The sequence below is a fragment of the Varanus komodoensis genome, unplaced genomic scaffold, assembly GCF_004798865.1.
Source record: "Varanus komodoensis strain SLA01 unplaced genomic scaffold, ASM479886v1 scaffold104, whole genome shotgun sequence".
Taxonomy (NCBI): domain Eukaryota; kingdom Metazoa; phylum Chordata; class Lepidosauria; order Squamata; family Varanidae; genus Varanus; species Varanus komodoensis.
Window position 1 is genome coordinate 1,288,809 of NW_025335289.1, and position 11,855 is coordinate 1,300,663.

Genomic DNA, 11,855 nt, shown 5'->3' on the forward strand with positions numbered 1-11,855 from the left:
TGTGAAAAGGTCATGCCTAAAGCAAAGAAAAGCCCGAGCAGAGCAGAGCGAGCACCGGGGCTGACTGTGACCCCTTTGATCCTGCAGATGCGCCAGCCAAGGCCAGGGTCGAGGAGGAGAGCGCTCCCGCGGAAGAGCTGAGGGACCCTGGCGGAGCCGCCGTCAAGCCTTTCCCGCGAGCAGAAAGGACGAGGCGCTTTCCCCGGCGGCACAAAGCGGCGGGCAGCCAGCAGGCGCCGGCAGGGCCCCCGCCGGAGGACGCGGTCCTGGGCCCAGGGGGCTTCTGCGGTCACGGCGAGCGAGAGGAGGTCGCTGTGCGCGATGGCGCGCCGGGTGGCGCGGTGGCCTTCCCCGGGGGGGACGGGGAGGCGGCGGGCCGGGCGAGCCGGCGGCGTGCCTGTGCCGCGGAGGGAGCCTTCGCGTGCCAGGAGTGCGGCAAGCGCTTTGCCTGGAGGTCCTCGCTGAACATCCACGCGCGGACCCACACCGGGGAGAAGCCCTTCCCGTGCCGGGCGTGCGGGAGGCGCTTCAGCCAGAAGCCTAACCTGCTGTGCCACCTGCGCCACCACACGGGCGAGCGCCCCTTCCGCTGCCCCCGCTGCGAGCGGGGCTTCCGGCAGAAGCAGCACCTGCGCAAGCACCTGCGCAGCCACGCCCGGCCCCGGCCCGGCCCGCACGCCTGCCCCGACTGCCAGCGCGCCTTCGGCAGCAAGGCCGTGCTGCGGCTGCACCGCCGGCTGCACGCCCGGCCCCGGCAGCGCGTCCTCCGCGAGCTCAGGCAGGCCTGCGGGGAGCCGGTGGCGCGCCAGCGGGAGGAGGGCCGGGCCGGGCAGGGCCGGGCGGCGCGGCCCCGGGGGCGCCGGCGGGGCGTGAAGAAGTTCATCTGCAGCGAGTGCGGGAAGGGCTTCACCTGGTGGTCCTCGCTCAGCATCCACCAGCGCATCCACACGGGCGAGCGGCCCTTCGGCTGCCCCGACTGCGGCAGGGGCTTCACCCAGAAGCCCAACCTGCTACGCCACCTGCGCTACCACCGCGGCGAGCGGCCCCACGCCTGCCCCGACTGCGGCAGGGGCTTTACGCAGAAGCAGCACCTGCTCAAGCACCGGCGCACCCACCTGGCCGAGAGGGGCTTCCGGTGCCACGCCTGCGGGCGGACCTTCCCCTCCAAGGGGGCGCTCACGCTGCACCAGCGCGCCGGCCACACAGGGGCCGAGCTCCCGGCGGGGGAGAGGGGCCGCCCCTGCCTCGGCCCGCCGCCAGGCCTCGCGGCGGAGGCAGACCCCTGGCGCCCCGGCGGGCCGGACCCCTTCCCGCACCCCGATCTCGGCCCACAGAGCGACATGGACGGGCAGCCGGTCCTGATCGTGGCACCGGGCACCCGGCCGCTGGCCCTGTCCCAGACGAAGAAGGGGGTCTTCTGGAAGCCCACGCTGCCCAAGCCCCCGGCCCCCGAGCAGAAGCAGTACATCTGCAGCGAGTGCGGGAAGGGCTTCGTCTCCTGGTCGGCGCTCACCATCCACCGGCGCATCCACACGGGCGAGCGGCCCTACCAGTGCGGCGAGTGCGGGAAGCGCTTCAGCCAGAAGCCCAACCTGCTGCGGCACCAGCGCCACCACACGGGCGAGAAGCCCTACCCCTGCCCGGCCTGCGGGAAGTCCTTCGTGCAGAAGCACCACCTGACCAAGCACCAGCGGGTGCACCGCAAGGGCCCCCCGCAGGGCTCGGCGCTGGTGGTGAAAATGGAGGCGTGACCGGCCGGCCGACGTGGCCTGAGGTGCGGGGCTCGCCCTCAGCTTGGGGGCGAGGGGGCGTCCTGCGGGGCGGCACCAGCGTGGCTGGAGGGAGCTCCCCTCTTGCGTGCATCTCTGGGGCAGAGTGGGCAGCCGGACCCCAGCCCGTCTGGCGGACCGCAGAGGGGGCCTTTTCTGCCAGCTTCCCCCCGTGAGAAGTAAGGTCCTGGGGGGCTGCTTTTTAAGGCCTGCCTGCGTGTAGCTGCACCCCTGCGGCCCAGGGTGGGAAGGCCCCGGCGGAAGCGCCCTGCTCCTTTCAAGCTGAGAACGGACTTCGCAGCTCTTCTCGCCGCGGCTGCTGGTGCCCCACGGAGAGCGGCTGCAGAACACCCTGTGGGCAGCATAAACAGAAGAAAGGACTCCGGCTGTGCCGGCCGGGGCTGCTTGGAGCTGTAGTGCTTTTCCCCTCTGAGCTGGAGCAGGATCAGGATCGCACTTCTGCATAACAATCCGTGAGCTTCTGTGGTTCTTACGAACTTCAGCTGGGAATCGAATCGCAGTCGTCTGCAGTTCCGGCTGGCAAATATGTTGAATAAATGCGACTTGAAAGCACGGGGTCTTCCTTGGAGCCCCCCAGAGGATGGGCTTCCTTCCATCTGCTCGGGCGGCCTCGGCTGCGGCCACGCGTTCCGCAGCGTGGCAAGCCATTCCTGCGGCGCAGTTGACCTGACCTGAACCGTACCTTAAATCCGACGGAGGGTATTTCATTCAAGTAGCGATCCGTTTGCTTTGGCTCCCCTCCTCCTGTGGGTGTGAGGTGCGTTCCCAGAGGGTGCCATTGCCTGGTCTTGGGGTGGCCTGGGCATGATGGGTGTTGTAGTTCTGCACCTCTGGAGGTCATCAGGCCGGCTCGGCACAGACTCGCCCGCTTCTGCCCCCGGAAAAGCGGCACATTTTAGGGAGATGGTTAGCAAAATTTAGTGGGGGCTTTTGTAAGAAGTATATTTGCAGAGTGCCTGCAAAGCCAGCCCTGCGTGGCGCCTTTGGGCAGCCCCTCGCAGAATAGGGTCCGTTGCCAACGCAGGCCGAGGTTAATGGGAGTTGGAGCCCGGAACATCCCGGGGAGCTCGGGGGGCAGGCGCCTGGCCCAGGTGCAGAGCCAGAGCTGGAAAGGAGATGAAGTGCCTCCGAGCGAGGCGGTCAGTCTGTTACGGGTGGGGCGGCAGGGACCGCAGCCGCAGGGGTCGGGCCTGGGCCCAGCCGGGCAAGCTGGCAGTGGGGGACGGTCTTGGACTGAGGGTGCGGCGTGTGGCCCGGGCTGGACGGGGTGGGCAATAAGCCGGTTTGTGACCGGTGGCCGCACGTGGTGTGGCCTCCGCCCCGGTGCCTCTGCGGCTAGTGCAGAATCCCACCCTTGGGGGAGGCCTGGGTGGGCTCCTCCCCATCCAGCGGGAGCAAGCGTGGAGAGGCCCTCCCCAGCTGGCTTCAGCCTGCGCTGTCTGCGTCTTCCCCTTCACCGTCCGGTTTGCTGGAGGAGCCAGGCCTCTAGTGCACGGTGTTTAGATGCTAGTCAAGCGTGAGGCCCTCTTCCCGCGGGGGGGGGGGGGGGGGGGGGGGGCGGATCCGTGGGCCCCGCAATGTGTGTGTGGCAGCTGGAAGGTGCGGGACGTGCCTGCGGGCGCCGTTTGCACTGGTTCCGCTTTCTTTCCTGCTGATTTTATTGGGGTGGGGCAGGTGGCGGGGCTGTTGCGGGGGGGGGGGCAGAGGACCCGTGAGCTGCTGGCGCCCCTTCCTGCTTCTGGACACGCTGCAGCATCTGGTGACAGGTGGATTTCGTGGAAGGTCGATCTTGGTCACAGACCGGCACTGCTGGTGCCGTCTGGGTGGAGGCCGCCGTGGGGCGGGGTGGGGGCCTCCCTCCCAACGTGGGACCCCGCCTGGGGCCGCTTGCTGTCCTCCGGCATGGCGGGGACCGCATGCCCGGCCCCCCTCTGCCGTCGCCAGGGCCCTGGCGCTCGCCTCGTGTGCTGCCATGGCCTCGCGTCGGAGTTGTGCGATGCCCGCGGGCTGGAGGGGGGCACGGCGTGGTGGCGAGGTGCCCCCCAGTCCGGCACTCTTGCACCCGTTCTGTGGGAAGGAGACACTTTTAAACTGGGATCCGCTTCCACTCAAAGTGGGCTTGTTGCTAGGCAACAGCCTCTCCTGCCTTTCGCTGCCCTAGGCCCGTGGGCAGGATGGGTTGTTGCTAGGCAACCACAGCATCAACTCCCTCCTCCTCTTCCTCCTTTTGGATGGGGCAATAAATTAATAAACCCCGGAAGTTTTCCATTTAAGACAAGATTTCAGTCAGCTGGGAATGAATCGGAAGATGCGAAGATGTTCCTGGAAATCCCCTCTCGGGAACGGCCGGTGAATTTGCGAGCTGTTGCATTTTGCAGCCTGGTTCAGCCACCTGCATTTCTGCTTCATGCAAGAACGATGTAAATTCAGGGGCAGCCGCATGCAAGTTCAGGCAGAAAAGCAGGCCTACAATTCCCAGCATGCCAGGCACGCTGGGAGCAAGAGGCTGTTTTTCCTGTTTCGACTAGGATTGCCTCTATAGCTTCTATGGAAGCACGAGTCCGTATCCCTCCATCTGGCACGCTCCAGATTTATTCGGCTGCAGCTTGGCAACACGGGCGGCGAGACGCTGGGAATCGCAGGCCTTGCTCTCTGCCCGAACTTGGCATCAGGCTGCATCCTAAATTATATAATCTTAGCTAGAATTGGGAATACATAGGATAAACCTGCTCTAAATTTATTCTCAGTCAGGATGCAGAAAGCAACTGCTTGAACATTCGCACCCGCACGTCTGCCTTGAGAGAAGAAAAAGGTCATTTCGGGTATGTTAAGGTGGGGTGCCGACACAATCCCCCCCCCCACCAGGAAAGGAAAATAGTTGTGCACAGTGCTTTTTTTGTTAAAAAAAAAAAGTGCCGGAACTCACGTCTTGGGGTCACACTTTTACACAATGGTCGCTGCCGAGAGTAGGCCCTCGGCACAAGACCACACGACCGACCCCCAGCCGAGCGGCGCTCTCACAACCAGCGCCGACCCACAAGCAGCCCGCAGGCGATTCAAAATCTCTCCATTGGAAAAATCCATCGAAAAAAGGTGCCGGAAAGCCGTTCTGGTGCGTTCTGTGACAAAAAAAGCCCTGGTTGTGCACAGACGTGCGTGTGCGTGGGCAATTCACACCTTGGTCTCCAGGCCACAGGCCACGGCGCATGGCAGGTCGCTGCAGGGAGCTGCCGGTCAGCTTTCTGGGGGGGGGGGGGGGGGGCATCCTCCTGACGGCTGCCGAATAGGAGAGCCGGCGTCGTCATTTCCAAGTGTTGTTGCTACGACGGATCCTGCTTTTCCAGCCAGAAATCGATTCCACCGCAATATCCATGAAATCGCTTCGAAACCTACACGCTTGAAAGGCCGCATGCCGCAGGCACCGCAAGGAGCAGGCTGCAGGGCAGGGCTGGGACCGAGCGGGTGCCGCCTGGGCACGCTCGCTGGCCTCCTGTGCACAATATCGGATAGATTCATGAATGCAAGTACACGCTTCATCCACCCGATGACTAACGTGTTCTGGGCGTATTGCAGCCAGTGAAACAATTAAAATCCCCTGCCCAGAACACAGTTGAAGAAGTAAACTTCAGTACAAACATCGTATTGTGGAATATACACATCCTTACAAGAATAAAGGAGCGCTTACGTCCATATACGCCCACCCGCCCGCCCCTTGAGATCTGCAGGAGAGGCCCCTCTCCGGGAACCCTCCGTGAAAGAAATTAGGAGGGTAGGTACCCAGAGGAGGGCTTTCTTTGTGGTGGCGCCCAATCTATGGAATGCGCTCCCCAGAGAGGTCCGCCTGGCACCGTCGTTATTTGCTTTTCGGCGCCAGGCAAAGACCTTTTTATTTAAGCGTCATTTTAATTGTTAATATTATTTGCTTATTTTATCTGGCCAGGGCGACTTCTTTTATATTGTTAATTTGTTGTATATTTGGATGGATTACATTTTAATTTTATGTTGTGAGCCGCCCCGAGACTTTGGCGAATGGGGCGGCATAGAAATGTTTTAAATAAATAAATAAACAAACAAACAAACAAACAAACAAATAAATAAATAAATAAAGTGTATCGGGGTGCAAAGAGTAAGAACGAGGCCTCTAAAGTGGACATGTGTGGGAGGCCATGTCATGAGCCGAGATGGCCCGAGCCGGGGTCAGACTAGATGGCCCAGGAGGCCCCTCGGGCTCACTCTGTTTCTGTGTTCCTAAAGTGCTTTCCTTGGAGAACAGAAAGATCTTTGCCCGGCACTGGAGAGCGACCAGCAGAGGTGCCAAGCAAACCTCCTGGGGGGGGGGTCCATGAACGGGTGCCGTGGGGAGGCCCCCACCGTGAAGGCAGGCCTTCAGGAACTCCCCAGAAGCTTCAGTGGGGGTGAAATTCCAACCTTGCCTTTTGGAAGCGTGTAATAATTCATTTCACCTCTGTTCCACCCAATATCAAAAGAACGGTCGGCGTTCTTCTCGGCCCCCCGTTGCGCCGGGAGGGCGGCACCTCCCCATCCTGGCTTTCCGGTCATGTGTTCTGAGCGAGAAGAGTCTAATTCAGGGGTTCCCAAACTTTTCTATGGCCCTCACCCTAAAAATGTTCATGATCAAATGGAACCACATACAGTTCTGTGGGTGCACAAACTGAACCCCAAAATGTAGCTTTTAACTCAGTGCATAAAATTCAAATATAAATCAAGCAATTAGGAAAAAATTGTAAACAGTAAAATGAATCCCAGTTGTGAAGATAAAATCCAGTAACTCCTTTGTTCATGCTTCTCAATCATGATTCCTGATTTTGTCTTGATTGACAAGAAAACCGAATCCAAATGCCAACAAAATAATAATAAATTATATTAGTATTGGGATAATTTTTGGCACAAAATGTCACAGTTGGCCCATTTTGGGGAATTGCGACTCAGCCTTCCTCTCTGTTGCACCCCTCAAATGCCCTCCCACAGCCCCGGGGGGTGGGCACCCCAGGCTGGGATCCCCGGTCGAGTTCGTGCTTCCTTTGCCCGCCGGATTGATTTTGTGACCCGCCCGGAGACGTCGTGCAACGGGGTGGCGATACCAATGGATTGGTTTACATGAGAAAAACGCAGCGCGTGGGCCCAGCAAGCCTTGGGCTCGGTCCGGGGTGAGCGCAGGGGGAACAGCGGCCTGCACCGCCACGCGGCTGCCCCCCCCCCCCCCGGGAGAGGGGCTGCCTTGGCCCGCGCAGGCACCCGTGCGGGCCCTTCTCCTCCAGAGGGTCTCGGGGCACACAGGCACCCGGGCGAACCCCGCGGCACCCAGCCAGCGCCCCCCTGCTCCCGGCTCCCTCCGGCTCCTGCACCCCCCGCCTCCCCGTTCCCTGGACGCTCTGCTTTCGCTCCCTCGGACCCCCCCCCCCCGTCACGCCCCTCTCCCGTCCGGTTCCCTGGCGTGCACTCGCGGGCAGGCCGGGCGCTTGGTTCAGGGGCTGAGCAAGAACCCGGCGCCCTGGGCCCCCGCGCCTGGCCACCTCACTCTCCCGGCTCCTCCGCTTTGCCCGGGCAATGCCGGCATGAGCGAGCTCGGCCCTTCAGGAGAGACGCCCTGGCAGTGCCCCGGCCTGCGCCGGCAGAGCTCCCCACTCGTGGGGGCCGCCATCCCCACACGGATGCCCCCCGCTGGGGGAGCGGGCCACAGCGGGCTTTTCTGGGGAAGCGCTCCTTCCTGCCACTCCCCCAAGGCCGGGCCGGTGCATCCGTTGCTCGGTTGCTTCTCATGGAACCCAGATCAGTCCCAGCGCATCTTAGGAGATCTGGACTTCTCGTGTAGAATCAGGGAGCATGTGAAGCCGCTTTTGGCCTCAGTTTCCCCATGTGCTCACGGACTTACAAGCTAGGCTGGGCCTCCAGCCCTGCGTGGGCGAGGTCTCCCTTCTGCAGGAGGCCCCGGCCCAGGAAGCCGCCCAGCTCCCGGCACCGTCTCCTCACAAGAGCAAGGCCAGGGGGCTCCCCGCTGCTGGAACACCTTTGCGCGAGCGCCTGTCACCGCCTCTCGCTGCGAAGCTTCGCCGAAGGAGCGTGGCATGGAAAAATAGTGCCATCTGTGCGAATGGATCGACTTTGGTAAGTTCTGAAGCTTGGTGCGTGAACATCTTGAGCAGCGTTTGGGCCTGACGCACGTGCGCTGCGCCCGAGGGAGCAGCTTCCCCTTCTGTGGGGGGCCGAACGCACCAGGACGGAGCTGCCGCTGCACGGCTGGCGGGTGGGACTGGGCAGGACAGAGGCCACGGGCGGGACGCCTGGCCCCGAGCCCCCCGGCCTGCAGGGCCTCCGCGGACATGGGGGAGCCGAGCTCCCGGCAGCCGCCCCCGGCCCAGGGCCTCTGGAGGGGCTGCGGCCCCCGCTCAGCCCAGGACCTCGGGGGGATGCCCTGCCGCGCCGGCGATCGCGTGGGAGCAGGGCTGGGGCGGCCCCACGGGAGCGTGGGCAGGCCCCCGAGGGCTGCGCGGCACCCCGCTGCCAGGGGCCGGCCAGGCTGGACGCCGACTGACGGGACACGAACCCACCCCGGGTGCAGCCCTTTGAGCGGAGCGGCACGCGCCTCGTCGCAGGAGCAGCCGTGCCGGGAGCCCGCGGACACGCGGGGGCCAGGCCACCACCACCGTGACCCACAGAGAGGCCGCGAGTGCGGAGGCCCAAGGGGGTCGCTCCGCAAACTCGCTGGGGGGTCCTCAGCCGCCCAGAGCTGCTCTCCACGGGAGGGGGTTTGCTGCACCTGCCCCTCAAGGCCAACCGCCCCCTCAGGGCTCGCGTTGCAACCCGGATGGGGCAGCTGCATCCCTGCTGGGAAGGCCCCCCACGGCTACCCAGAGGGCTGCGGCTCAGCCCGGAGGAAGAGGCAGCGCCGGGGGGCTGGCGGGAGGGCAGTGCTCCCGCTGGACGAAAAGCCCCCCGCACGTGGGCCCCGCAGTGCTGCCGGGGGGCTCCTTCGGCAGGGCCCGTGAAACGGCACGCCTCCCCCCCCCGAATTGCTGGAGCTGAGCCCTGGGACCGCAAGAGCTGCCTCTGAGGCGGGGCAGCTCCAGCCGGTGCCCCCCTGCAGCTGCCTCCCGCCTAGGCCAGGGCTCCTTTCGGCGGATGATGGGCCATGGCCGGGGAAGCCCAGGATTCTGGGCTCCTGGGGAAGCGCCCTGTCCCGGGCCCTGCCGCTCTGGTGGGCTGAGAGAGCCGCCCTGCTCGATGGGGGCCAGGTCCAGAGCGCCCGAGTCCAGCAAGGGCCCCTGGCCGCGGGCTCTGAAGCCCCTTTGGCCCCCGGGAGCTGCCTCCGGGCCCTGAAGGGGGCCTGGCGCCCGGGCAAAGCCGGCCCGGCCTAGCAGCAGCAGCAGCAGCAGCAGCGCAGGGTGGCCCAGGGAATCCTGGGAGCTGTAGTTCTGTGGGGGCAGGGGGGCACAGCTGAGGGTTCTCGCCGCCCACAGAGGACTACCATTCCCATGGGCTCCCTGGGGCGCAGGGGCTCTGTGGCAGTTGGCCGGCCTCTCTGGCCCAGGAAGGCACTGGGGCGCCACAGCGGGTGTGAAGCAGCCAGAGGCCGGTAAGACCCCGGGGGGTGCCTGGGGCCCCCAGGGCGGCTGGGCCTGCCGGGGCGGTTGGGCGGCCTGGGGCGGGGGCTCTTCCCGGCCGGGAACCAGCCCAGGGCCGCCCGACAGCGGAGGCGCCCGTGGGGGGAGGCCAGCAGCCGAGCCCGGGCGGCCTGGGGCAGGAGGATCGGTGGGCGCCCCCGCCCCGTACCCCTTTCCTTGCAGCGGGAATAAGCTGCTCGGGCCTGGAAAGTTCCCCGGGCAGGGGCAGGGGCAGGGGCAGGGGCGGAAAGCAGCCGGAGCAGGAGGGGCCCCATGGCGAGGGTCCGGGGCAGCCCCGGGGTGCAGCCCCGCTCCCCAGAACCAAGCAGCGCCCCCCGGGGGCTGGGGGCGTGCGCACCACCCCGGGTCAGCTGGGGCTGCTGGGGAGGGCATGTGGAGCAGCCAGCTTCCAGGGCCGGGGCGGAGACGGCGGCAGCCCCGGTGCCCCGGCCTGGGGTCTGGGTGGAGCCCTCCCTGTGGGCTGCAGTGATGGGGGTTCCAGCTCCCCTCCTTCCCACTCAGCACCGCCGTGGCCTAACCCGATGGAAGCCGTGGTCCAACTCCTCCAGAGCGTGCCTGCCCTGCGGGGGGCACGTGCCGGGCGGCCAGCGCCTCTTCCCTTCATCTTTCGCCGCCCAGTGCAGCATCGGGGCCCGGAGAGCCGCTGGCTGGCCGGGGAGCCTCGGAGGCCTGTTGCTTCCGGCTGGGCCCCCCACCCACTGCCCCGAGGGGGCTCCTGGCCCGCTTTGCAGGGTCGACGAGTCCCCCCGCTGTGGCCGACTGCCCAGGTGGAGCCCCAGCTGTGCTCCGGGGCAGAATGTGCCCCCAGCTGCAGTCTGAGGGCTGGTGGGAGGCCACAGAGCTCCGGTCGGCCGAGAGGGGCATGGGCGAGGCCGGCTCTGTGGCACATGGAAGCCCACCTGGCCTCTGCCCCTTCCGGAGCGTGGCCAGGCTAGTCTGTCGCCGCCAAAGCAACAAAGGGCCAGGCAGCACCTGAAGGCCATCAAGTGCATCCTGCCTCGGTGTCTGTGGGCTGTCGCCGCTCCCTCAGGTGCTGGGGGGTCACGGCAGCTTTGGCCTGCGCTGGAAGTTCAGGGGATGGAGCCTGGGCCACGGGGGGCACTTCTTACGCCAGGGGGCAAGCCAGGGGGCCAGCGGTCTCCGCCTCCCCACTTTCGGAGACCCTACATCCCAAACCAGTCAAAACCCCACCAAGGGATTAAGAAAATGTGCGATTGTGTGAATCTGCCGCCACACCAAGCAAGTATTTAGCTAGCTTCCAAAGGGGGATTCACGGAGAATGAGGCTGCCAGGCGCTGCCTGGTTGTGGCTCTCCAGCTGCGTCAGGAAGGCTGAAGCTCGGAATGAACCGAGGCCAGTGAGCGATGCTAAAAGCACCAAGAAAGAAGGAAAGAAAGAGAAAACTGGGTGGGACAACTAATACCTTGGAAGACAGAAACCAGATCCAAGGTGTTCTTGAGAAGTTGGAGCGCCAGGCTGAAAACAACAGAGTGACATTCAACAGGGGCAATTTACGAGTTCGGCGCTTAGGAAAAAGAAAGCAAATGCATCGTTAGGAGATGGGGAATACTTGGCTCAGCGGTTCCGCCCATGGGAAGGATGTTGGAATAACTGTCGGTCACAAGCCGCATTAACGGAAGTGTCACTTCCAGTGACATGAAGTACCGGTTCCCCTTCCCTCGGCACTGGCGAGGCCTTGTCTAAATTCTGGGCACCACGGTTGCAGAAAGACGCAGAAAGCCCGGAAAGGTTCAGAGGAGGCAGTAAGGACGAGCCAGAAGCAGGAGCCCAACCCCGACGAGGAGAGAGCGCGAGAGCTGGGCATGGTTTTTATTTTTTTATTTATTTAGAAAATTTCTATGCCGCCCCATTCGCCGAAGCCTCGGGGCGGCCTACAAATAAATCAATTAAAATACTATAAATTAACAATATAAAACAAGTTAACAGTATAAAGTAAGTCGCCCTGGCCCTGGATGTCTAGTCCTGAGCAGAGAGGACCGATGCGATAGCCCTACAGAGTCCTTGAAAGGCTGTTGCCAGAAGGCGGGCCAGGATCCCAACTCGATCATCCCGGAGTGCAGGATGCAGAATCACGGGCTCAAGTTACAGGAAGCCGGATTCTGGCTGGACATCAGGAAGAACCTCCTGGCTGCTAGCGCAATGGGAGCGGCGACCCGGGGAGGTGGGGGGCTCTCCCACCCTGCAGGCATGGAAGATGCAGCTGGACAGCCGTCGGAGAGGGTGGCTGAACTGGACTAGGTCCTGCGCTGCGAAGGGGCCCGGCCCCATTGCTCTCTGGCCCCTTCCGACCCGTCTGTTCTACACTTCTGTGACTGCACGGACCCTCCAGAATCACAAGCAGCTCAGCCGAGTACCAAGAAGAGGAGAGGCCATGTCCCACATCCTGCCCAGGGATGAGAAG

General features: G+C 64.0%; 1 protein-coding gene across 1 annotated transcript; it reads left to right on the forward strand.

Annotated features, from left to right (window-relative positions):
• The first annotated feature begins 321 nt into the window (after positions 1-321).
• ZNF775 (zinc finger protein 775) lies at positions 322-1,789 on the forward strand. The gene is made up of 3 exons (XM_044419560.1): positions 322-333; positions 411-1,355; positions 1,458-1,789. Exons 1-3 carry the CDS (start codon positions 322-324, stop codon positions 1,749-1,751), a joined length of 1,251 nt encoding a protein of 416 aa, XP_044275495.1. The 3' UTR covers positions 1,752-1,789.
• The last annotated feature ends 10,066 nt before the right edge of the window (positions 1,790-11,855 follow it).

Coding starts and splice junctions, on each gene's coding strand:
- ZNF775 (XM_044419560.1), top strand. Junction 1,356..1,457: donor GCGACATGGACGGGCAGCCG/GTCCTGATCGTG, acceptor GCCCCCGAGCAG/AAGCAGTACATCTGCAGCGA.